Genomic DNA, 27500 nt, shown 5'->3' on the forward strand with positions numbered 1-27500 from the left:
CTCTCCTTCTATCCCTACAGCCTCTCCTTCTATTCCCACAGCCTCTCCTTCTATTCCCACATCCTCTCCTGCTATCCCTACAGCCTCTCCTTCTATTCCCACATCCTCTCCTTCTATCCCTACAGCCTCTCCTTCTATTCCCACATCCTCTCCTTCTATTCCCACAGCCTCTCCTTCTATTCCCACATTCCTCTCCTTCTATCCCTACAGGCCTCTCCTTCTATTCCCACATCCTCTCCTTCTATCCCTACAGCCTCTCCTTCTATTCCCACATCCTCTCCTTCTATCCCTACAGCCTCTCCTTCTATTCCCACATCCTCTCCTTCTATCCCTACAGCCTCTCCTTCTATTCCCACATCCCCTCCTTCTATCCCTACAGCCTCTCCTTCTATCCCTACATCCTCTCCTTCTATCCCCACATCCTCTCCTTCTATCCCTACAGCCTCTCCTTCTATTCCCATAGCCTCTCCTTCTATCCCCACATCCTCTCCTTCTATCCCTACAGCCTCCTCTTATTCCCATAGCCTCTCCTTCTATCCCCACAGCCTCTCCTTCTATTCCCACATCCTCTCCTTCTATCCCTACAGCCTCTCCTTCGTATTTCCCACATCCCCCTCCTTCTATCCTACCAGCCTCTCCTTCTATCCCTACATCCTCTATCTATCCCCACAATCCTCTCCTTCTATCCCTAACAAAGCCCTTCATCCTTCATATTCCCATAGCTCTCCTCTATCCTAAAATCCCCACATCCTCTCCCTTCTATCCCTACAAAACCACGAAATCCCTCTCCTTCTAATTTCCCACATCCTCTCCTTCATTTCCCACAAGCCTCTCCTTCATTCCCCACAGCCGCTCCTTCTATTCCCACAGCCTCTCCTTCTATTCCACAGCCCTCCTTCTATCCCTACAGCCTCTCCTTCTATGTTCGCCGGGGGAACAAGCCTCTCCTTCTATCCCTAACAGCCTCTCCTTCTAATCCCTAACAAGCCTCTCCTTCTATTTCCCACATCCTCTCCTTCATTCCCTACCAGCCTCCTCCTTCTATCCCTACAGCCGCTCATTCTATTTCCCACAGCCTCTCCTTCTATTCCCTACAAGCCTCTCCTTCTCTTTCCCACAGCCTCTCCTTCTTATCCCTACAAAGCCTCGCCTTCTATCCCTACAAGCCTCTTCCTTCTTCCTCACAGCCCCTCCACTTCTAAATCCCTACAAAGCTCTCCTTCTAGTTCCCACAGCCTCTCCTTCTATTCCCACAGCCTCTCCTTCTATCCCTACAAGCCTCTCCTTCTATTCCCACAGCCTCTCCTTCTATCCCTACACAGCCTCTCCTTCTATCCCTCAGCCCTCTCCTTCTATTCCCACATCCTCTCCTTCTATCCCTACAGCCTCTCCTTCTATCCCTACAGCCTCTCCTTCTATTCCCACATCCTCTCCTTCTATCCCTACAGCCTCTCCTTCTATTCCCACAGCCTCTCCTTCTATCCCTACAGCCTCTCCTTCTATCCCTACAGCCTCTCCTTCTATCCCTACAGCCCCTCCTTCTATTCCCACATCCTCTCCTTCTATCCCTACATCCTCTCCTTCTATCCCTACAGCCTCTCCTTCTATCCCTACAGCCTCTCCTTCTATCCCTACCAGCCTCTCCTTCTATTCCCACATCCTCTCCTTCTATCCCTACAGCCTCTCCTTCTATCCCTACAGCCTCTCCTTCTATTCCCACATCCTCTCCTTCTATCCCTACAGCCTCTCCTTCTATCCCCACAGACCCTCCTTCTATTCCCACATCCTCTCCTTCTATCCCTACATCCTCTCCTTCTATCCCTACAGCCTCTCCTTCTATCCCTACATCCTCTCCTTCTATTCCCACAGCCTCTCCTTCTATCCCTACATCCTCTCCTTCTATTCCCACAGACCCTCCTTCTATCCCTACAGCCTCTCCTTCTATCCCTACAGCCTCTCCTTCTATCCCTACATCCTCTCCTTCTATCCCTACAGCCTCTCCTTCTATCCCTACATCCTCTCCTTCTATTCCTACATCCTCTCCTTCTATCCCTACAGCCCCTCCTTCTATCCCTACAGCCCTCCTTCTATCCCTACAGCTCTCCTTCTATTCCACATCCTCTCCTCTATCCCTACAGCCTCTCCTTCTATCCCCACAGACCCTCCTTCTATTCCCACATCCTCTCCTTCTATCCCTACATCCTCTCCTTCTATCCCTACAGCCTCTCCTTCTATCCCTACAATCCTCTCCTCACCGCCTTAATCCTATCACACTCCACTCCTTCTATCCCCTTCAGCCTCTCCTTCTATGCCCTACAGCCCTCTCCTCTCTATCCACTACCAGCCTTCATCCTTCTATTCCCTACAGCCTCTCCTTCTATCCCTACACCTCTCCTTCTATCCCTACAGCCTATCTCTATCCTTACAATCTCCTCTTTCCCAACAAGCGCCTCCTATCTACTTCCCACATTCCTCTTCCTTCTATTCCCACAGCCCTCTCCCATTCTATTCCCACATCCCTCCTTCTATTCCACATCCTCTCCTTCTATTCCCACATCCTCTCCTTCTATTCCAACATCCCCTCCTTCTGATCCCCACATCCCTCTCCTTCTATTCCCACATCCCCCTCCTTTCTATTCCCACGATCCTCTCCTTTCATGATTCGCCACTCCTCTCCTTCTGAATTCCCACATCCTCTCCTTTCTATTCCCAACATTCCCCTCCTTCCTAATTCCCACATCCCCTCCTTCATAATCCACCTCATCCTCTCCTTCTATTCCCACATCCTCTCCTTCTATTCCCACATCCTCTCCTTCTATTCCCACATCCTCTCCTTCTATTCCCACATCCTCTCCTTCTATTCCCACAGCCTCTCCTTCTATCCCTACAGCCTCTCCTTCTATCCCCACATCCTCTCCTTCTATTCCCACATCCTCTCCTTCTATTCCCACATCCTCTCCTTCTATTCCCACATCCTCTCCTTCTATTCCCACAGCCCCTCCTTCTATCCCCACATCCTCTCCTTCTATTCCCACAGCCCCTCCTTCTATTCCCACATCCTCTCCTTCTATTCCCACATCCTCTCCTTCTATTCCCACATCCTCTCCTTCATTCCCACAGCCCCTCCTTCTATCCCCACAGCCATCTCCTTCTATCCCTACAGCCTCTCCTTCTATCCCCACATCCTCTCCTTCTATTCCCATAGCCTCTCCTTCTATCCCTACAGCCTTCCTCTACTATCCCCCACAGCCTCTCCTTCTATTCCCACAGCCTCTCCTTCTATCTCCCACAGCCTCTCCTTCATCCCTACAGCCTCTCCTTCTATTCCCACATCCTCTCCTTCTATTCCCATAGCCTCTCCTTCTATCCCCACATCCTCTCTTCTATTCCCATAGCCTCTCCTTCTATCCCTACAGCCTCTCCTTCTATCCCCACAGCCTCTCCTTCTATTCCCACATCCTCTCCTTCTATTCCCACAGCCTCTCCTTCTATTCCACAGCCTCTCCTTCTATTCCCACATCCTCTCCTTCTATTCCACAGCCTCTCCTTCTATTCCCACATCCTCTCCTTCTATCCCCACAGCCTCTCCTTCTATCCCACAGCCTCTCCTTCTATCCCCACAGCCTCTCCTTCTATCCCCACATCCTCTCCTTCTATTCCCAGAGCCTCTCCTTCTATCCCCACATCCTCTCCTTCTATTCCCACATCCTCTCCTTCTATTCCCACAGCCTCTCCTTCTATTCCCACATCCTCTCCTTCTATCCCCACAGCCTCTCCTTCTATCCCCACAGCCTCTCCTTCTATCCCTACAGCCTCTCCTTCTATCCCCACATCCTCTCCTTCTATTCCCATAGCCTCTCCTTCTATCCCTACAGCCTCTCCTTCTATCCCCACAGCCTCTCCTTCTATTCCCACAGCCTCTCCTTCTATTCCCACAGCCTCTCCTTCTATTCCCATAGCCTCTTCCTTCTATCCCTACAGCCTCTCTTCTATCCCCACAGCCTCTCCTTCTATCCCCACAGCTCTCCTTCTATTCCCACAGCCTCTCCTTCTATCCTACAGCCTCTCCTTCTATCCCCACAGCCTCTCCTTCTATCCCACAGCCTCTCCTTCTATTCCCACAGCCTCTCCTTCTATTCCCACAGCCTCTCCTTCTATTCCCACAGCCTCTCCTTCTATTCCCATAGCCTCTCCTTCTATCCCCACATCCTCTCCTTCTATTCCCATAGCCTCTCCTTCTATCCCTACAGCCTCTCCTTCTATCCCCACAGCCTCTCCTTCTATTCCCACATCCTCTCCTTCTATTCCCACAGCCTCTCCTTCTATTCCCACAGCCTCTCCTTCTATTCCCACAGCCTCTCCTTCTATTCCCACATCCTCTCCTTCTATCCCCACAGCCTCTCCTTCTATCCCCACAGCCTCTCCTTCTCTCCCTACATCCTCTCCTTCTATCCCTACAGCCTCTCCTTCTATTCCCACATCCTCTCCTTCTATCCCCACAGCCTCTCCTTCTATCCCCACAGCCTCTCCTTCTATCCCCCACAGCCCCTCCTTCTATCCTACAGCCTCTCCTTCTATTCCCACAGCCTCTCCTTCTATCCCTACAGCCTCTCCTTCTATCCCACATCCTCTCCTTCTATCCCACAGCCCCTCCTTCTATCCCCACAGCCCTCCTTCTATTCCCACAGCCTTCTCCTTCTATCCCTACAGGCCTCTCCTTCTATCCCCACATCCTCTCCTTCTATCCCCACAGCCCCTCCTTCTATCCCCACAGCCCCTCCTTCTATCCCTACAGCCCCTCCTTCTATTCCCACAGCCTCTCCTTCTATCCCTACAGCCCCCTCCTTCTATCCCCACAGCCCCTCCTTCTATTCCCACATCCTCTCCTTCTATCCCTACAGCCCCTCCTTCTATTCCACAGCCTCTCCTTCTATCCCTACAGCCTCTCCTTCTATTCCCACAGCCTCTCCTTCTATCCCTACAGCCCCTCCTTCTATTCCCACAGCCTCTCCTTCTATCCCTACAGCCCCTCCTTCTATCCCCCACAGCCTCTCCTTCTATCCCTACAGCCCCTCCTTCTATTCCCACATCCTCTCCTTCTATCCCTACAGCCTCTCCTTCTATTCCCACAGCCTCTCCTTCTATTCCCACAGCCTCTCCTTCTATCCCTACAGCCTCTCCTTCTATTCCCACAGCCTCTCCTTCTATCCCTACAGCCTCTCCTTCTATCCCTACAGCCTCTCTTCTATTCCCACATCCTCTCCTTCTATCCCTTACAGCCTCTCCTTCTATCCCTACAGCCTCTCCTTCTATTCCACATCCTCTCCTTCTATCCCTACAGCCTCTCCTTCTATTCCCACAGCCTCTCCTTCTATCCCTACAGCCTCTCCTTCTATCCCTACAGCCTCTCCTTCTATCCCTACAGCCCTCCTTCTATTCCACATCCTCTCCTTCTATCCCTACATCCTCTCCTTCTATCCCTACAGCCTCTCCTTCTATCCTACAGCCTCTCCTTCTATCCCTACAGCCTCTCCTTCTATTTCCCACATCCTCTCCTTCTATCCCTACAGCCTCTCCTTCTATCCCTACAGCCTCTCCTTCTATTCCCCATCCTCTCCTTCTATCCCTACCAGCCTCTCCTTCTAATCACACACAGACCCTCCTTCTATTCCCACATCCTCTCCTTCTATCCCTACATCCTCTCCTTCTATCCCTACAGCCTCTCCTTCTATCCCTACATCCTCTCCTTCTATTCCCACAGCCTCTCCTTCTATCCCTACATCCTCTCCTTCTATTCCCACAGACCCTCCTTCTATCCCTACAGCCTCTCCTTCTATCCCTACAGCCTCCTTCTATCCCTACATCCTCTCCTTCTATCCCTACAGCCTCTCCTTCTATCCCTACATCCTCTCCTTCTATTCCTACATCCTCTCCTTCTATCCCTACAGCCCCTCCTTCTATCCCTACAGCCCCTCCTTCTATCCCTACAGCCTCTCCTTCTATTCCCACATCCTCTCCTTCTATCCCTACAGCCCTCTCCTTCTATCCCCAAGACCCTCCTTCTATTCCCACATCCTCTCCTTCTATCCCTACATCCTCTCCTTCTATCCCTACAGCCTCTCCTTCTATCCCTACATCCTCTCCTTCTATTCCTACAGCCTCTCCTTCTATTCCCACATCCCCTCCTTCTATCCCTACAGCCTCTCCTTCTATCCCTACAGCCTCTCCTTCTATCCCTACAGCCTCTCCTTCTATCCTACAGCCTCTCCTTCTATTCCCTACAGCCTCTCCTTCTATCCCACAGCCTCTCCTTCTATCCCTACAGCCTCTCCTTCTATTCCACAGCGCCTCCTTCTATTCCCACATCCTCTCCTTCTATTCCACAGCCTCTCCTTCTATTCCCACATCCCTCCTTCTATTCCACATCCTCTCCTTCTTTCCCACATCCTCTCCTTCTATTCCCACATCCCCCTCCTTCTATCCCCACATCCTCTCCTTCTATTCCCACATCCCCTCCTTCTATTCCCAATCCTCTCCTTCTATTCCCACATCCTCTCCTTCTATTCCCACATCCTCTCCTTCTATTCCCACATCCCTCCTTCTATTCCCACATCCCCTCCTTCTATCCCACATCCTCTCCTTCTATTCCCACATCCTCTCCTTCTATTCCCACATCCTCTCCTTCTATTCCCACCCCTATTCCTCTCCTTCTTATTCCCACATCCTCTCCTTCTATTCCCACAGCCTCCTCCTTCTATCCCTACAGCCCTCTCCTTCTATCCCCACATCCTCCCTTCCTATTCCCACCATCCTCTCCTTCTATTCCCAAACAATCCCTCTCCTTTCTATTCCCACATCCTCTCCTTCTATTCGCACAGCCCCTCCTTCTATCCCCACATCCTCTCCTTCTATTCCCACAGCCCCTCCTTCTATTCCCCCATCCTCTCCCTCTATTCCCACATCCTCTCCCTTCTATTCCCACATCCTCGTCCTTCTATTCCCACAGCCCCTCCTTCTATCCCCACAGCCTCTCCTTCTATCCCTACAGCCTCTCCTTCTATCCCACATCCTCTCCTTCTATTCCCATAGCCTCTCCTTCTATCCTACAGCCTCTCCTTCTATACCCACAGCCTCTCCTTCTATTCCCACAGCCTCTCCTTCTATTCCCACAAGCCTCTCCTTCTATCCCTACAGCCTCTCCTTCTATTCCCACATCCTCTCCTTCTATTCCCATAGCCTCTCCTTCTATCCCCACATCCTCTCCTTCTATTCCCATAGCCTCTCCTTCTATCCCTACAGCCTCTCCTTCTATCCCCACAGCCTCTCCTTCTATTCCCACATCCTCTCCTTCTATTCCCACAGCCTCTCCTTCTATTCCCACAGCCTCTCCTTCTATTCCCACATCCTCTCCTTCTATTCCCACAGCCTCTCCTTCTATTCCCACATCCTCTCCTTCTATCCCCACAGCCTCTCCTTCTATCCCCACAGCCTCTCCTTCTATCCCCACAGCCTCTCCTTCTATCCCCACATCCTCTCCTTCTATTCCAGAGCCTCTCCTTCTATCCCCACATCCTCTCCTTCTATTCCCACATCCTCTCCTTCTATTCCCACAGCCTCTCCTTCTATTCCCACATCCTCTCCTTCTATCCCCACAGCCTCTCCTTCTATCCCCACAGCCTCTCCTTCTATCCCTACAGCCTCTCCTTCTATCCCACATCCTCTCCTTCTATTCCCATAGCCTCTCCTTCTATTCCCTACAGCCTCTCCTTCTATCCCCACAGCCTCTCCTTCTATTCCCACAGCCTCTCCTTCTATTCCCACAGCCTCTCCTTCTATTCCCATAGCCTCTCCTTCTATCCCTACAGCCTCTCCTTCTATCCCACAGCCTCTCCTTCTATCCCCACAGCCTCTCCTTCTATTCCCACAGCCTCTCCTTCTATCCCTACAGCCTCTCCTTCTATCCCCACAGCCTCTCCTTCTATCCCCACAGCCTCTCCTTCTATTCCCACAGCCTCTCCTTCTATTCCCACAGCCTCTCCTTCTATTCCCACAGCCTCTCCTTCTATTCCCATAGCCTCTCCTTCTATCCCCACATCCTCTCCTTCTATTCCCATAGCCTCTCCTTCTATCCCTACAGCCTCTCCTTCTATCCCCACAGCCTCTCCTTCTATTCCCACATCCTCTCCTTCTATTCCCACAGCCTCTCCTTCTATTCCCACAGCCTCTCCTTCTATTCCCACAGCCTCTCCTTCTATTCCCACATCCTCTCCTTCTATCCCCACAGCCTCTCCTTCTATCCCCACAGCCTCTCCTTCTATCCCTACATCCTCTCCTTCTATCCCTACAGCCTCTCCTTCTATTCCCACATCCTCTCCTTCTATCCCCACAGCCTCTCCTTCTATCCCCACAGCCTCTCCTTCTATCCCCACAGCCCCTCCTTCTATCCCTACAGCCTCTCCTTCTATTCCCACAGCCTCTCCTTCTATCCCTACAGCCTCTCCTTCTATCCCCACATCCTCTCCTTCTATCCCCACAGCCCCTCCTTCTATCCCCACAGCCCCTCCTTCTATTCCCACAGCCTCTCCTTCTATCCCTACAGCCTCTCCTTCTATCCCCACATCCTCTCCTTCTATCCCCACAGCCCCTCCTTCTATCCCCACAGCCCCTCCTTCTATCCCTACAGCCCCTCCTTCTATTCCCACAGCCTCTCCTTCTATCCCTACAGCCCCTCCCTCTATCCCCACAGCCCCTCCTTCTATTCCCACATCCTCTCCTTCTATCCCTACAGCCCCTCCTTCTATTCCCACAGCCTCTCCTTCTATCCCTACAGCCTCTCCTTCTATTCCCACAGCCTCTCCTTCTATCCCTACAGCCCCTCCTTCTATTCCCACAGCCTCTCCTTCTATCCCTACAGCCCCCTCCTTCTATCCCCACAGCCTCTCCTTCTATCCCTACAGCCCCTCCTTCTATTCCCACATCCTCTCCTTCTATCCCTACATCCTCTCCTTCTATCCCCACAGCCCCTCCTTCTATCCCCACAGCCCCTCCTTCTATTCCCACATCCTCTCCTTCTATCCCTACAGCCTCTCCTTCTATCCCCACAGCCCCTCCTTCTATCCCCACATCCCCTCCTTCTATTCCCACATCCTCTCCTTCTATCCCCACAGCCCTCCTTCTATCCCCACAGCCCCTCCTTCTATTCCCACATCCTCTCCTTCTATCCCCACAGCCTCTCCTTCTATCCCCACAGCCCCTCCTTCTATTCCCACATCCTCTCCTTCTATCCCCACAGCCTCTCCTTCTATCCCCACAGCCCCTCCTTCTATCCCCACAGCCCCTCCTTCTATTCCCACATCCTCTCCTTCTATCCCTACAGCCCCTCCTTCTATCCCCACAGCCCCTCCTTCTATCCCTACAGCCTCTCCTTCTATTCCCACATCCTCTCCTTCTATCCCTACAGCCCCTCCTTCTATCCCCACAGCCCCTCCTTCTATCCCTACAGCCTCTCCTTCTATTCCCACATCCTCTCCTTCTATCCCTACAGCCCCTCCTTCTATCCCCACAGCCTCTCCTTCTATCCCCACAGCCTCTCCTTCTATCCCTACAGCCTCTCCTTCTATTCCCACAGCCCCTCCTTCTATCCCCACAGCCCCTCCTTCTATCCCCACAGCCTCTCCTTCTATCCCTACAGCCCCTCCTTCTATCCCCACAGCCTCTCCTTCTATCCCTACAGCCCCTCCTTCTATTCCCACATCCTCTCCTTCTATCCCTACAGCCCCTCCTTCTATCCCTACAGCCCCTCCTTCTATCCCCACATCCTCTCCTTCTATCCCCACATCCTCTCCTTCTATCCCCACATCCTCTCCTTCTATCCCCACATCCTCTCCTTCTATCCCCACATCCTCTCCTTCTATCCCCACATCCTCTCCTTCTATCCCCCACATCCTCTCCTTCTATCCCCACATCCTCTCCTTCTATCCCCACATCCTCTCCTTCTATCCCTACAGCCCCTCCTTCTATCCCTACAGCCCCTCCTTATATCCCCACATCCTCTCCTTCTATCCCTACAGCCCCTCCTTCTATCCCCACAGCCCCTCCTTCTATCCCCACATCCTCTCCTTCTATCCCCACATCCTCTCCTTCTATCCCCACATCCTCTCCTTCTATCCCTACAGCCCCTCCTTCTATCCCCACAGCCCCTCCTTCTATCCCCACAGCCTCTCCTTCTATCCCTACAGCCCCTCCTTCTATCCCCACAGCCTCTCCTTCTATCCCTACAGCCCCTCCTTCTATCCCCACATCCTCTCCTTCTATCCCTACAGCCCCTCCTTCTATCCCCACAGCCCCTCCTTCTATCCCCACAGCCTCTCCTTCTATCCCTACAGCCTCTCCTTCTATCCCTACAGCCTCTCCTTCTATCCCCACATCCTCTCCTTCTATCCCTACAGCCTCTCCTTCTATCCCCACATCCTCTCCTTCTATCCCTACAGCCTCTCCTTCTATCCCCACAGCCTCTCCTTCTATCCCTACAGCCTCTCCTTCTATCCCCACAGCCCCTCCTTCTATCCCCACATCCTCTCCTTCTATCCCTACAGCCTCTCCTTCTATCCCTACAGCCTCTCCTTCTATCCCTACAGCCTCTCCTTCTATCCCTACAGCCTCTCCTTCTATCCCTACAGCCTCTCCTTCTATCCCCACAGCCCCTCCTTCTATCCCTACAGCCCCTCCTATCCCCACAGCCCCTCCTTCTATCCCCACATCCTCTCCTTCTATCCCTACAGCCCCTCCTTCTATCCCCACAGCCCCTCCACTGTCATTGACACAATCTCTCTTCAATAATGTCAGAAAAAAATACCCTTAAAAATATATATATATAAAACAAACTGAAGAAACAGTGAGGTGATCTTATGTGACTCACCCTCTTTCCACCAGGAACGAGTCTCTCCACACCTTCCCCTTCTTATTCACCTGGAACCTGACAACCAGGAGCGATAAAGACAGACCCATCAGCCGTCTCCTTCATTGACCAGGTATTACAGTCAGAACACCATGTAACGCTTGAGGAAATGATCCTTCCTACACTCCGTAGAGCGACAGCCTCCAGTGATGATATAATGCAACAGGTAGTGAGGGAGATAAAATAAAAATACAAAAACCAGCCCTGGGTCAATCTGAGAGGAAAAACAATCGATAGCACACCTCAGGTGTTCTTTTGGATGAGGACAGGAAAAAAGAAAGTGATCGAACGTAGAAGAAAAATAAAGTGGAAAAAATCGGTCTCTTCCCTGAGTACTCTGACCTTCTCCTGGCCTGCTGCTCAGATATGAGTTATTGATCCATTGGCCTACAGTGCTGCACCTTCTCTCCTCCCTCCCCCTTTCTCTCTCCCTCTCTCTTCCTCTCAGCACAGCTCTGCTCTCCTCCATCCCACCCCATCCCTCGACCTCCTCTTTTCCCCACAGCCTCTCCGTCTCTCCCCGCAGCCTCTCCTTCTATCCCCACAGCCTCTCCTTCTATCCCCACAGCCTCTCCTTCTATCCCCGCAGCCTCTCCTTCTATCCCCGCAGCCTCTCCTTCTATCCCCGCAGCCTCTCCTTCTATCCCCACAGCCTCTCCTTCTATCCCCACAGCCTCTTCTTCTATCCCCACAGCCTCTCCTTCTATCCCCACAGCCTCTCCGTCTATCCCCGCAGCCTCTCCTTCTATCCCCACAGCCTCTCCTTCTATCCCCACAGCCTCTCCTTCTATCCCCACAGCCTCTTCTTCTATCCCCACAGCCTCTCCTTCTATCCCCGCAGCCTCTCCGTCTATCCCCGCAGCCTCTCCTTCTATCCCCGCAGCCTCTCCTTCTATCCCCACAGCCTCTCCTTCTATCCCCACAGCCTCTCCTTCTATCCCCACAGCCTCTCCTTCTATCCCCACAGCCTCTCAGTCTATCCCCACAGCCTCTCTGTCTATCCCCACAGCCTCTCCTTCTATCCCACAGCCTCTCCTTCTATCCCCACAGCCTCTTCTTCTATCCCCACAGCCTCTTCTTCTATCCCCACAGCCTCTTCTTCTATCCCTACAGCCTCTCCTTCTATCCCCACAGCCTCTCCTTCTATCCCCACAGCCTCCCATCAGGCCAGCCAGCTAGCCTCCCATGCCTTCGGAACAATTTCACAGCTATCTCTCTCTGATTACAGCTGCAGAGCTAGGAAAGAGAAGAGAACACACACACACACACACCACACGCACACACACACACACACACACACACACACACACACACACACACACACACACACACACACACACACACACACACACACACACACACACACACACACACACACACACACACACACTTGGAGGGAGGGAGAAGGATTATTTATTTTCTTTGATATATTTTTTTCCCCGTTAACGATAGCAATATCCAGGCTGGGCAGGAGGAAGAGGTGTCGCTGGGATGTCAACTGATGTCATGGTAACCTGGCAGACTGAGCCAGGTTCAAAGATTGGTGCGGTGCCACAGTTTTGAGGAAAACTCATTGGTCAAACCCAGGTGTTAGATTGGGCTCTTTTGAAGTAATATGACCAGAGTAGAGCAGGAACCCTGAGGGAACTCAAACCTGTCAGTGGCCTGTGCCAATGTACGACTCATATTCAGTAGAACCACCTAGAGCAGGGGTCCGGAGCCTGTTTGGTTTTCCTGTTCTACCTGATCATTTCTGGCACCCACCTGGTGTCCTAAATCAGTGCCTGATTAGAGGCAAATCCTTTTAAAAGCAGTGGAACTGGCTTCCATGTCCAGAGTTGAATTTAAGGGACCTAGAAGATATGCAGTTACTTCTGTCAGTGATCTATGGCCTGCCAACATACAGAATACACATAGTTCTGCTCCATACCTGTTGCCAACATACAGAATACACATAGTTCTGCTCCATACCTGTTGCCAACATACAGAATACACATAGTTCTGCTCCATACCTGTTGCCAACATACAGAATACACATAGTTCTGCTCCATACCTGTTGCCAACATACAGAATACACATAGTTCTGCTCCATACCTGTTGCCAACATACAGAATACACATAGTTCTGCTCCATACCTGTTGCCAACATACAGAATACACATAGTTATGGGCAGGAGTTTATCCTTTTCTGCTCCATACCTGTTGCCAACATACAGAATACACATAGTTCTGCTCCATACCTGTTGACTGGTCTCTCTATGTCCAGCAGTTTGAGGATGGACTTGCCGTCCATGTCCGGAGGGACGTCCATGCCAGCGATGTCCAGGATGGTGGGCGCCAGGTCAATGTTCAGCACCACGTGAGGGTTGCTATGGAGACACAGGGGGAGATAAGGGGACAAGGTTATTACGGAGCATGTCAGATGGTATCTGGTTGGTTAACGTCAGCTGATGAGAGGGATGGAGAGTGAGAGATGGGAGCGACCGAGAAACAGAGAGAGAGAGAGAGAGAGAGAAAGTGAGAGAGAGAAACAGAAACAGAAAGATATATATATATATATACAGTGCCTTGCGAAAGTATTCGGCCCCCGAGACATACCCCAAGCGACTTACAGCTGTAATCATAGGCAAAAGGTGGCGCTACAAAGTATTAACTTAAGGGGGCTGAATAATTTTGCACGCCCAATTTTTCAGTTTTTGATTTGTTAAAAAAGTTTGAAATATCCAATAAATGTCGTTCCACTTCATGATTGTCTCCCACTTGTTGTTGATTCTTCACAAAAAAATACAGTTTTATATCTTCATGTTTGAAGCCTGAAATGTGGCAAAAGGTCGCAAAGTTCAAGGGGGCCGAATACTTTCGCAAGACACTGTATATATATATATATATATATATATATATATATATATAGAGAGAGAGTGAGAGAGAGAGAGAGAGAGAAAGTGAGAGAAGGGGGAAAAATATGACATTATAAAATCCATGTACACAAAAAACAAGTGTGAGGTTAAAATTGACAAAAAAAGAGCACATTTCTTCCCACAGGGCCGTGGGGTGAGACAGGGATGCAGCTTAAGCCCCACCCTCTTCGACGTATATATCAACGAATTGGCGAGGGCACTAGAACAGTCTGCAGCACCCGGCCTCACCCTACTAGAATCTGAATCCGAAGTAAAATATCTACTGTTTGCTAATGATCAAGGAGGGCCTACAGCAGCACCTAGATCTTCTGCACAGATTCTGCCAGACCTGGGCCTTGACAGTACATCTCAGTAAGACAAATATAATGATGTTTCAGAAAAGGTCCAGTCGCCAGGACCACAAATACAAATTCTGTCTAGACACCATTGCCCTAGGGCACACAAAAAATATACATACCTTGGCCTAAACATCAGTGCCCAAACAACTTCTACAAAGCTGTGAACAGGCAAGATGGAAATTCTATGCCATCAAAAGGAACAGAAATGTTGACATACCAATTAGGATCTGGCTAAAAATAATTGAATCAGTTATAGAACCCATTTCCCTTTATGGATGTGAGCTCTGGGGTCCGCTCACCAACCAAGAATTCACAAAATCGGACAAACACCAAATTGAGACTCTGCATGCAGAATTCTGCAAAAAATATCCTCTGTGTAGAACGTAAAACACCAAATAATGAATGCAGAGCAGAATTAGGCTGATACCCGCTAATGATCAAAACCCAGAAAAAATACGTTAAAATCTACAACCAAGGAAGCGATTCCCAAACTTTCCTTAACAAAGCCATCACCTACAGAGAGATGAACCTAGAGAAGAGTCCCCTAACCAAGCTGGTCCTGGGGCTCTGTTCACAATCACAAATCACTTTTGTATATTATCAATTTCACTTGCCTTGGCAATGATAACGTATGTTTCCCATGCCAATTAAGCGCCTTGAATTTAATTGAGAGAGAGAGAAAGAGAGTAGAGGGGTCAGGTAACAGATCATAAACATGTGAAGCTGACAAATATCTGCTCCAGAGATCTAGAGTACAGACAGAAGAGAATAGGAGGACTCTCAGGACAGACGGAGAGGAAAAGGGAGGCTCTGTAGGCCATTTGTCCAGTCATATCAACCATACACCGGATTCCCTTCACCTTTCTTCCTTCCCTCCAAAAGTATATCCCCCATCTTAGGCACACTCCCTTCACTCCCTCTATTCCTTACTAAGCTAACCTTAATGGAATAGTTTTAAGACGAACATGAATTTTAGGACCACTTTAGGTATAAAAAAATATCTAAAAATTATTTGACAAAATATAGAATTTGTCCTTTACTACTATAGCCCATAGAAAGCATTAAATAACACATTCATAAATTGTAAAAAATGATAAGAAGAAGAAAACAGTACTTCATAAGGAATAAGGTTTTGAAGTATCTGTCCTATATCTAGGAGATATGAGAATGCTCAGGAAATGTTTTTTTGGACACATATTTAACCCCTTATTTCTCATGAAAAAAAACTACCTCCAGACTTCCATTCATTTGTATGTACCTTCAGACGAATCACATGACAATTGTGGGGGTCGTAGAGCACAACACCATCGTTTTCCGCATTACACCCTGTGTGTTTATACCTGCATTTTCTGTTTGCCTGTTGCCAGCTCGACTTGTCTTTGTCGGGTCGTACCAGTGTGTATTTTCCCATTTTCCTCTTTCTCAAGTTTTTGTTTTTAGTCTTCCTGGTTCTGACCCTTCTGCCTGTCCTGACCCTGATCCTGCCTGCTGTCCTGTACCTGTCTGACTCTCCTGTATTACTACGAACCTCTGCCTGCCCTCGATTTGCCCTCTGCCTGCCCCCTGTGTTAAAATAACAATTTTGAGATTCAAACTATCTGCCTCCTGTGTCTGCATCTGTGTCGTTTCTTGAATTGTGTTATAGAGTTGAAGTCGAAGGTTTACATACTGTCACACTCTGACCATGATTTGCGTTGTTTGTTTCTATGTTTTGTTTGGTCAGGGTGTGATATGAGTGGGCATTCTATGTTGCATGTCTAGTTAGTCTGTTTCTATGTGTTTTGGCCTGATATGGTTCTCAATCAGTGGCAGGTGTTTGTCGTTGTCTCTGATTGGGAACCATATTTAGGTAGCCTGTTTTGTATTGTGGTTCGTGGGTTATTGTCTATGTGATGTTGCATGTTTGCACTCAGTATTGATAGCGGTCACGTTCGTCTTGTTCTTTTGTTTGTTTGTTTGTTTAGTGTACTTTGTGTTTTTTCGTGTATCATTAAAAGGATGTATTGACACCACGCTGCGCTTTGGTCTCCTCACTACGACGCTCGTGACACATACACCTTAGCCAAATACATAAAAAATCAGTCTTTCACAATTCCCGACATTTAATCCTCGTAAAAAATCCCTGTTTTAGGTCAGTTATGCTTTATTTTAAGAGTGTGTAATGTCAGAACAGTAGTAGAGAGAATGATTTATTTCAGTTTTTCTTTCTTTCATCACATTCCCAGTGCGTCAGAAGTTTACATACACTCAAATAGTATTTGGTAGTACTGCCTTTAAATTGTTTAACTTGGGTCAAACGTTTCGGGTAGCCTTCCACAAGCTTCTCACAATACGTTGGGTGAATTTTGGCCCATTCCTCCTGACAGAGCTGGTGTAACTGAGTCAGGTTTGTATGCCTCCTTACTCGCACACACTTATTCAGTTCTAACCACAAATTTTCTATGGGATTGAGGTCAGGGCTTTGTGATGGCCACTCCAATACCATGACTTTGTTGTCCTTAAGCCATTTTGCCACAACTTTGGAGGTATGCTTGGGATCGTTATCCATTTGGAAGACCAATTTATGACCAAGCTTTAAGTTCCTGATTGATGTCTTGAGATGTTGCTTCATTATATCCACACAATTTTCTTTCCTCATGATGCCATCTATTTTGTGAAGTTCCCCAGTCCCTCCTGCAGCAAAGCACCCCCAAAACATGATGTTGCCGACCCTGTGCTTCACGGTTGGGATGGTGTTCTTCGGCTTGCAAGCCTCCCCCTTTTTCCTCCAAACATAGCAATGGTTATTATGGCCAAACAGTTATATTATTGTTTCATCAGACCAGAGGACATTTCTCCAGAAAGTACGATCTTTGTTCCCATGTGCAGTTGCAAACCGTAGTCTGTCTTTTTTATGGCGGTTTTGGAGCAGTGGCTCTTCCTTGCTGAGTGGCCTTTCAGGTTATGTCGATATATGACTCGTTTTACTGTGAATATAGATACTTTCGTACCTGTTTCCTCCAGCATCTTCACAAGTTCCTTTGCTGTTCTGTGATTGATTTGCATTTTTCGCACCAAAGTACGTTAATCCCTAGGAGACAGAACGCGTCTCCTTCCTGAGCGGTATGATGGCTGTGTGGTCCCATGGCGTTTATACTTGCATACTATTGCTTGTACAGATGAACGTGGAACCTTCAGGCATTTGGAAATTTCTCCCAAGGATGAACCAGACTTTTTGAGGTCTACAATTTTCTTTCTGAGGTCTTGACTGATTTATTTTGATTTTCCAATGATGTCAAGCAAAGAGGCACTGCATTTGAAGATAGGTCTTGAAATACATCCACAGGTACACCTCCAATTGACTCAAATGATGTCAATTAGCCTATCAGAAGCTTCTAAAGCCATGACATCGTTTTGGGGAATTTTCCAAGCTGTTTAAAGGCACAGTCAACTTAGTGTATTTAAACTTCTGACCCACTGGAATTGTGGTACAGTGAATTATAAGTTAAATAATCTGTCTGTAAACAATTGTTGGAAAAATAACTTGTGTCATGCACAAAGTAGATGTTCTAACCAACTTGCCAAAATTATAGTTTGTTATCAAGAAATTTGTAGAGTGGTTGAAAAACTAGTTTTTATGACTCCAAGCTAAGTGTATGTAAACTAGTTTTAATGACTCCAAGCTAAGTGTATGTAAACTAGTTTTAATGACTCCAAGCTGGAGTGTATGTAAACTGGTTTTTATGACTCCAAGCTAAGTGGATGTAAACATCCTACTTCAACTGTACATGGAGCGTCTGAGTGTCCCCTGGCCCAAGAGGACTTGACACTGAATGGTGATGTTCAACTGACTGTCTAAATCATCCAAACAAATGAGAGCAAAACAAAGTCAATCCCTCTGTGATCAGGCAGATATTACTGTTCTTCTATTGTAATATAAATAGACATCTCCCATCTCTTTCTCTCATCTCTACCTCATCTCTCATCTCTCTCTCTCTCTGCCAGTGGTCTTACGGTGGGATCAGGGGGATAGAACAGCTATGTAGAGGATTTGGATGATGTATAATGACACAAAAGGTTTGATGTTAGTATGTATGGATCAGTTCCACGGGGGGTTACGTCATCCACAGATCAGCACCCATACAGCCATATGATACAGCAGCCCTTAGAACCTTACCTGGCTCCTGCCTCCACGTTGGGCCCTCGGATGTAGAAGGGTACTCGAATGTCAAACTCGTAGGGCATGGACTTGCCCTTGACCAGGCCAAACTGACCAATGTGGTAGCCGTGGTCAGCTGTGTAGATGATATATGTGTTGTCCAGTTCTCCAGTCTCAGCCAGCATGTTATACACCTAGAACACAGGACAGATAGTATGTTATACACCTAGAACACAGGACAGATAGCATGTTATACACCTAGAACACAGGACAGATAGCTTGTTATACACCTAGAACACAGGACAGATAGCATGTTATACACCTAGAACACAGGACAGATAGCATGTTATACACCTAGAACACAGGACAGATAGCATGTTATACACCTAGAACAAAGGACAGATAGCAAGTTATACACCTAGAACACAGGACAGATAGCAATTAACACAGGACAGATAGTGATGGTCTCTGCTAGGGCAATGGAATGTACTGATGGTCTCTACTATGTCAATGGAATGTACTGATGGTCTCTGCTAGGACAATGGAATGTACTGATGGTCTCTGCTAGGACAATGGAATGTACTGATGGTCACTGCTAGGACAATGGAATGTACTGATGGTCTCTACTAGGGCAATGGAATGTATTGATGGACAGGTACAGATGGAAACATGCAGAATTAATAATATATGATGATAATGTATCCCATTTAGCAGACACTTTTATCTGAAGCAACTTACAGTCATGCGCGCATACATTTTACATAAGGGTGGCCCCGGGAATCGAACACAATACCCTGGCCTTGCAAGCGCCATGCTCTACCAACAGAGACGTAAAGGGATCCTGTAATTATGGGGTGGCGCCCGGCTCACCTTCTCCACGCTGTCGTCCACAGAGAGCAGGGTCTGCAGCCTCTTCCTCTGTAGCATGTTGGTGAACTCCATGTGGATGGGCTTCATGGAACCAGTGTAACTCATGATCCAGTGCTTGTCCGGGTTCGGGGCATAGTTGTAGCTGGGAGTGCTGAGAGAAGGCAGGGAGCAAAAGGGTTCAGAGGAGTTCAGTGACATCCTATTGACACATTGACAAAAGTATATTTTGAAAAGTTTTTGACATTGAGTTTTAAGTTTTAAGCTTTAGGTGTAGAGGGATCACTCATAGACTCAAAGTCCCCAACACAATTAACTCTTGACCCAAATATAGCATTAATAGGTCATGGAAAACAGATAGGTGATTCCATTGTTCTTGGAAGGTGATTCCATTGTTCTTGGTAGGTGATTCCATTGTTCTTGGTAGGTGATTCCATTGTTCTTGGAAGGTGAATCCATTGTTCTTGGTAGGTGATTCCATTGTTCTTGGTAGGTGATTCCATTGTTCTTGGTAGGTGTTTCCATTGTTCTTGGTAGGTGAATCCATTGATCTTGGTAGGTGATTCCATTGTTCTTGGTAGGTGAATCCATTGATCTTGGTAGGTGATTCCATTGTTCTTGGTAGGTGATTCCATTGTTCTTGGTAGGTGATTCCATTGTTCTTGGTAGGTGAATCCATTGTTCTTGGTAGGTGATTCCATTGTTCTTGGTAGGTGAATCCATTGTTCTTGGTAGGTAAATCCATTGTTCTTGGTAGGTGATTCCATTGATGTTGGTAGGTGATTCCATTGTTCTTGGTAGGTGAATCCATTGTTCTTGGTAGGTGTTTCCATTGTTCTTGGTAGGTGAATCCATTGTTCTTGGTAGGTGAATCCATTGTTCTTGGTAGGTGAATCCATTGATCTTGGTAGGTGATTCCATTGTTCTTGGTAGGTGATTCCACTGTTCTTGGTAGGTGATTCCATTGATCTTGGTAGGTGATTCCATTGTTCTTGGTAGGTAATTCCATTGTTCTTGGCAGGTGTTTCCATTGTTCTTGGTAGGTGAATCCATTGTTCTTGGTAGGTGAATCCATTGATCTTGGTAGGTGATTCCATTGTTCTTGGTAGGTGATTCCACTGTTCTTGGTAGGTGATTCCATTGATCTTGGTAGGTGATTCCATTGTTCTTGGTAGGTGATTCCATTGTTCTTGGCAGGTGTTTCCATTGTTCTTGGTAGGTGAATCCATTGTTCTTGGTAGATGATTCTATTGTTCTTGGTAGGTGAATCCATTGTTCTTGGTAGGTGAATCCATTGTTCTTGGTAGGTGAATCCATTGATCTTGGTAGGTGTTTCCATTGTTCTTGGTAGGTGAATCCATTGATCTTGGTAGGTGATTCCATTGATCTTGGTAGGTGATTCCATTGTTCTTGGTAGGTGATTCCATTGTTCTTGGCAGGTGATTCCATTCTTCTTGGTAGGTGATTCCATTGTTCTTGGTAGGTGTTTCCATTGTCTTGGTAGGTGATTCCATTGATCTTGGTAGGTGATTCCATTGTTCTTGGTAGGTGTTTCCATTGTTCTTGGTTGTGATGGTTAAGTCTGTCTTTAATTAACTAGATCTGTATTGTACAAAAATACAACTGTCTTCCGGTGGAACACCTCCACTGCATACTCCCCTGTTTGTGTGTGACTGTGTGTGTGACTGTGTGTGACTGTGTGTGTGTGTCTGTGCGTGTGTGTGTGACTGTGCGTGTGTGTGTGACTGTGCGTGTGTGTGTGTGACTGTGTGTTTGTGACTGTGTGCGTGTGTGTGTGACTGTGTGCGTGTGTGTGACTGTGTGCGTGTGTGTGTGTGTGACTGCATGTGTGTGTGTGTGTGTGTGTGTGTGAGGCAGGAGAGTAAATTATTTTATATGATGAATTACGTGGCCAAAAGTATGTGGGCGTTAAATTAGTGGATTCTATTTCAGCCACACTCGTTGCTGACAGGTGTATAAAATCGGGAACACAGCCATGAATTCTCCATAGACAAACATTGGCAGTAGAATGGCCCGTAATGAAGAGAATCTTGGTTCGGGGGATGCCAGGAGAACACTTCTTACTCGAATGCATAGTGCCACCTGTAACGTTTGGTGGAGGAGGAATAATGGTCTGGGGCTGTTTTTTGTGGTTCGGGCAAGGACCCATTAGTTTGAGTGAAGGGAAATCTTAACTCTACAGCATACAATGACATTCTATACGATTCTGTGCTTCCAACATTGTGGCAACAGTCTGGGGAAGGCCCTTTCCTGTTTCAGCATGACAATGCCCCTGAGCACAAAGCAAGGTCCATATAGAAATGGTTTGTTGAAATCGGTGTGGAAGAACATGTCTGGCCTGCACAAAGCCCTGACCTCAACCACATCAAACACATTTGGGAAGAATTGGAACACCGACTGCGAACCAGGCCTAATTGCCCAAGATGTTCGATGAGCACGTGTCCACATACTTTTGGTCAAGAAGTATACATTAGGACAATGGGAGGAGGGAAATGTATTGGGGCTGGTGGCTGGCTGATCACTGGTTAAATTAAAAAGACTCTCTCTCCTGTGAGTTGTGCAGTGGGAGGATGTTGCACACACACACACACGCACACACACGCACGCACGCACGCACGCACGCACGCACACACACACACACACACACACACACACACACACACACACACACACACACGCACACTCACTAACACTCACAGTAAGACTCACACACACACACACACACACACACACACACACACACACACACACACACACACACACACACACACACACACACACCATCAGGAGGGGGGTGGGGCATCACCACCATCTGAATTATCTCCAGAAAACAAATGTCTCTTATCATGTGATTGTGCTACTCCCTCCACCTCCACCTGTTCCCTCCATCTCACCCTCCCTCCACTACTCTCCATCTTTCCCTCCGTATCTGTCTTTCCTCTCTCCCTCTGTATCTCTCCCAGACGGTCCACTAGCTCTGTGGTGTATCTAAGCAGCTTTAATAGCTGTGACAGTTGGCAGCACAGCGATAAAGGATCAGCTGCATTGGTTTATCTCAGCTTTGGTGTGATTAAAGGAAGATTTAGCATGCTTCCAGTGCTACTGCCCCCACGAGATCCCCAGCAGACCCCCTATAGACCCCCAGCAGACCTCCAGCAGACCTCCTCCAGACCCCCAGCAGACCCCCTATAGACCCCCAGCAGACCCCCTATAGACCCCCAGCAGACCTCCTATAGACCCCCTATAGACCTCCTCCAGACCCCCAGCAGACCCCCTATAGACCCCCAGCAGACCCCCTATAGACCTCCTCCAGACCTCCTATAGACCTCCTCCAGACCTCCTATAGACCCCCTATAGACCTCCTATAGACCCCCTATAGACCTCCTCCAGACCCCCCATAGACCTCCTCCAGACCTCCTCCAGACCCCCTATAGACCTCCTCCAGACCCCCAGCAGACCCCCTATAGACCCCCAATAGACCCCAAGCAGACCCCCTATAGACCTCCTCCAGACCTCATATAGACCTCTTCCAGACCCCCCATAGCCCCTATAGACCTCCTCCAGACCCCCTATAAACCCCCTATAGACCTCCTCCAGTTCTCCTCCAGACCTCCTCCAGACCCCTATAGACCTCCTCCCGACCCCCTATAGACCCCCTATAGACCTCCTCCAGACCCCCTATAGACCTCCTCCAGACCTCCTCCAGACCCCTATCGACCTCCTCCAGACCCCCTATAGATCCCCTATAGACCTCCTCCAGACCTCCTCCAGACCCCCTATAGACCTCCTCCAGACCTCCTCCAGACCCCATATAGACCTCCTATAGACCCCCTATAGACCTCCTCCAGACCCCCCATAGACCTCCTCCAGACCTCCTCCAGACCCCCTATAGACCTCCTCCAGACCCCCAGCAGACCCCCTATAGACCTCCTCCAGACCTCCTATAGACCTCCTCCAGACCCCCTATAGACCTCCTCCAGACCTCCTCCAGACCCCCTATAGACCCCTTATAGACCTCCTCCAGACCTCCTCCAGACCCCCTATAGACCTCCTCCAGACCCCCAGACCCCCCTAGCCACTCTGGTAAATGACTAATGTACATGTAAGTGTCTTGGCCAAAAGGGAGAGAGGCTGCAGCCTGTTCTCTATCTCTCTCACCCTGCTGGGTCTCTCCACTGTATTGGACAATGTGTAATCCGTTCAACCCTTGCAGGTCTCTCTCACGCCTAAGACTCCCAGCTGCTTCTGAACTGCTAAGCTATTTCCTCTTAAAAGGGAGGGAAATATCGGATTGTTGGGGTCAGGGACAATCACCACTGGGTCTCAGAGGCAATCAACCATTTTTTTTCTCTCTCTCCCACACTGAACAACTTCCAATAACCGAGTGGGAGACGGAATTGCAGAGAAGAGAGAAAAATGAGGAATTTCACGGTTGGAGATTGGATGCTATAGGGGGCTGTAGAGGGGTTTTGACACCAGGGCATGGTGGGATAAGGGGTGAAGTTACGAGGTTATGGTGGGAGGGGAGGAGATATGGGAGGGGAGGGGGCAATAAGGTCTTTGATTGATGGAGGAAGTGAGGGGAAGAGGTTGATAGGAGGTTTCCATGGTGCAGGGGGATTAATACTGGGAGTTAACGGGTGCTAGCTGTGTAGCTAAGCAGGGCTAACTGAACGGGGGTTCGGAGGGATTTGACATGGTGGATGATTGGGGTAACTATAGGGAGGCCAAGGGTGTTCTGAGGAATGAATGAGAGGCAAGGAGGGGTTCTCAGAGTTGGTGAAGTACACTGTGACACTGTGACACTCAGTACTATAGGAGAGAGAAGAGTTGGTGTGAAAAGTGAGCCTGAAACTAAAACCTAGTGCTTTAATAAAAAGTGAAAAGTTCCTCAGAGAAACGTAATGAAGGCTGACAGGCCACCAGCTGATTAAAGCACTCTACAGAAGAAAGAGATCCAGCGTAAACAAGTAAACAGAGACACATAAAATACCACAGTCCTGAGCAGGGGGAGAGTGTCATTAGAGCGGGCTCAGTTGACACTGGTTGGGAGCAATTGGCACCCTACACTATTCCATATATAGGCACTACTTTTGAACCAGGGCCCATTGTAGGGAGGTAATATCTATCATATAATGCATGTAAAGTATATTATATATACCTCAAATGCGATCCATGATAAGACTATGTAACTAGCCTATTAAATCGTTTACCTGACTCCATAAAGATGATTTAGCAATATGCAAGAGACTATAGTTGAGTTACAGGAACAAACTACCAAGAAAGGTCTGAGAGTTGTCTATCAAAGGCAAATAGACTTAATATCACTGTAAAATGAACAAAATATTATAAAAGGCATAAAGGTTAAGTTACAAAGCATTAACAAGCATTACAAGGTATTATTATAAGCATGATCAGAGTGGGAGGGAGAGAGAAAAAGAAACCATGACTTATGCTATGGCCCATAGCTATCGGGGAGAGAGAGAGACTAAATAAAAAGTGACTGATTACTGTAAAGTTAACCTCCTGAATTGACTGCTTCCCAGATGTGGGACAGAATGGGGGATGTGGAGAGCAACACAGAGAAGACCATGAAAACGTTTGCATCGAGTGTTGATGAAAGGTCGGGGTCGGGGTCGGGGTCGGGGTTTGGCAGTGGTGTAAGAAAAAGTACTAAATGGTCATACTTGAGTAAAAGTAAAGATACCTTATTAGAAAATGACTCAAGTAAAAGTGAAAGTCACCCAGTAAAATTCTACTTGAGTAAAAGTCTAAAAGTATTTGATTTGAAATATACTTAAGTTTCAAAAGAAAATGGAATTGATAAAATATACTTAAGTATCAGAAGTAAATATGTAATTAATTTAAAATTCCTTACATTAGTGTAGTGTAGTCTGATGGTGTGTGTAGTGTAGTGTGGTGTGGTGTAGTGTAGTGTAGTGTAGTGTAGTGTAGTGTAGTGTGGTGTGGTGTGGTGTGGTGTGGTGTAGTGTAGTGTAGTGTAGTGTAGTGTGGTGTGGTGTGGTGTAGTGTGGTGTGGTGTAGTGTAGTGTAGTGTTGTGTAGTGTAGTGTAGTGTGGTGTGGTGTGGTGTGGTGTTGTGTTGTGTAGTGTAGTGTGGTGTGGTGTAGTGTGGTGTGGTGTTGTGTAGTGTAGTGTTGTGTAGTGTAGTGTTGTGTAGTGTAGTGTAGTGTGGTGTGGTGTGGTGTTGTGTAGTGTAGTGTAGTGTGGTGTGGTGTAGTGTAGTGTAGTGTTGTGTAGTGTAGTGTGGTGTGGTGTGGTGTTGTGTAGTGTAGTGTAGTGTAGTGTGGTGTTGTGTAGTGTAGTGTGGTGTGGTGTGGTGTAGTGTAGTGTAGTGTGATGGTGTGTGTAGTGTAGTGTAGTGTAGTCTGGTGTTGTGTGGTGTTGTGTAGTGTAGTGTAGTGTAGTGTGGTGTGGTGTTGTGTGGTGTGTGTAGTGTATTGTAGTGTGGTGTGGTGTTGTGTGGTGTGTGTAGTGTAGTGTAGTGTGGTGTGGTGTGGTGTAGTGTAGTGTTGTGTAGTGTTGTGTAGTGTAGTGTAGTGTGGTGTGGTGTTGTGTAGTGTAGTGTGGTGTAGTGTAGTGTTGTGTAGTGTAGTGTAGTGTAGTGTGGTGTGGTGTGGTGTTGTGTAGTGTGGTGTGGTGTTGTGTAGTGTAGTCTGATGGTGTGTGTAGTGTAGTGTAGTGTAGTGTGGTGTTGTGTGGTGTTGTGTAGTGTAGTGTAGTGTGGTGTGGAGTTGTGTAGTGTGTGTAGTGTAGTGTGGTGTGGTGTAGTGTGGTGTTGTGTAGTGTAGTGTTGTGTAGTGTGGTGTGGTGTAGTGTGGTGTGGTGTTGTGTAGTGTAGTGTAGTGTGGTGTAGTGTAGTGTGGTGTGGTGTGGTGTGGTGTAGTGTAGTGTTGTGTAGTGTGGTGTAGTGTAGTGTGGTGTAGTGTGGTGTGGTGTAGTGTGGTGTGGTGTTGTGTAGTGTAGTGTAGTGTAGTGTAGTGTGGTGTGGTCTGGTGTGGTGTGGTGTGGTGTTGTGTAGTGTAGTGTAGTGTGGTGTGGTGTGGTGTTGTGTGTAGTGTAGTGTGGTGTGGTGTAGTGTGGTGTTGTGTAGTGTAGTGTTGTGTAGTGTAGTGTGGTGTGGTGTGGTGTGGTGTAGTGTTGTGTAGTGTAGTGTAGTGTAGTGTGATGTGGTGTGGTGTAGTGTAGTGTAGTGTGGTGTGGTGTTGTGTAGTGTAGTGTAGTGTAGTGTGGTGTGGTGTGGTGTGGTGTGGTGTTGTGTAGTGTAGTGTAGTGTTGTGTAGTGTAGTGTAGTGTGGTGGTGTGTGATGTAGTGGTGTGTAGTGTAGTGTAGTTGTGTGTAGTGTAGTGTTGTGCAGTGCAGTGCAGTGTAGTGTAGTGTAGTGTAGTGTAGTGTTGTGTAGTGTAGTGTAGTGCAGTGGAGTGTTGTGTAGTGTAGTGTAGTGTTGTGTAGTGTAGTGTAGTGTAGTGTTGTGTAGTGTAGTGTAGTGTAGTGTAGTGTAGTGTAGTGTAGTGTAGTGTTGTGTAGTGTAGTGTAGTGGTGTGTAGTGTAGTGGTGTGTTGTTGTGTAATGCAGTTTAGTGTAGTGTTGTGGTGTGCAGTTTGATGTGGTGTGGTTGTGTGTAGTGCAGTGGAGTGGAGTGGAGTGTAGTGTACTGCAGTGTAGTGTAGTGTGGTGGGGTGTAGTGTAGTGTAGTGTAGTGTAGTGTAGTGCGGTGGTATGTACTGTAGTGTATAGGTTTGGTGTGTAGTTTGATGAGGTGTGGTTGTGTGTAGTGTAGTGTGGTGTAGTGGTGTGTATTGTGGTGTGGTTGTGTGTAGTGGTGTGGTGTGGTCGTGTGTAGTGGTGTGTAGTGGTGTGGTTGTGTGTAGTGTATTGTGGTGTGTAGTGGTGTGGTTTTAGTTATTGCAGTTTTGTGGTGTGTAATGTAGTGTGGTGTGGTGGTATGTGGTGTGGTGTAGTGTTGTGTAATGTGGTGTTGTGTTGTGGTGTGGAATGTAGTGTTGTGGTGTGGTGTTGTGGTGTGTGTGACGACCCTCCCACTCTGTCTGCCGTATTCTCTCTTTGCTCTTGTTTTCCTTATTAGGATGCCGGTGGGCGGAGTTGGGAGGGTTATTAGGATGCCGGTGGGCGGAGTTGGGAGGGTCGTCAGCTACATGGGAAACACCTGGGCCCGGTGTGTCCCAGGATAAATACACCACTTCCCCATTCATGGAGGAGACTCTCTCCATGCAGACACAC

General features: G+C 48.0%; 1 protein-coding gene across 10 annotated transcripts in view; it reads right to left on the reverse strand.

The window, feature by feature from the left end:
* The window catches only part of LOC109882959 (extracellular sulfatase Sulf-2-like), a 286145-nt gene that overhangs the window by 22471 nt on the left and 236174 nt on the right, over nucleotides 1-27500 (reverse strand). For 8 of the 10 annotated variants that reach the window (XM_031803857.1, XM_031803863.1, XM_031803859.1 and 5 more), the window contains 4 exons: nucleotides 19221-19371; nucleotides 18369-18544; nucleotides 13197-13325; nucleotides 10919-10975 (listed from right to left, as the gene is read on the reverse strand). In XM_031803857.1, coding sequence (XP_031659717.1) covers nucleotides 10919-10975; nucleotides 13197-13325; nucleotides 18369-18544; nucleotides 19221-19371 — 513 coding nt within the window. The remainder of the gene's footprint in view (nucleotides 1-10918; nucleotides 10976-13196; nucleotides 13326-18368; nucleotides 18545-19220; nucleotides 19372-27500) is intronic. The other 2 variants (XM_031803860.1, XM_031803866.1) reach the window with 1 other exon arrangement.

Source organism: Oncorhynchus kisutch, linkage group LG24 (genome assembly GCF_002021735.2).
Source record: "Oncorhynchus kisutch isolate 150728-3 linkage group LG24, Okis_V2, whole genome shotgun sequence".
Taxonomy (NCBI): domain Eukaryota; kingdom Metazoa; phylum Chordata; class Actinopteri; order Salmoniformes; family Salmonidae; genus Oncorhynchus; species Oncorhynchus kisutch.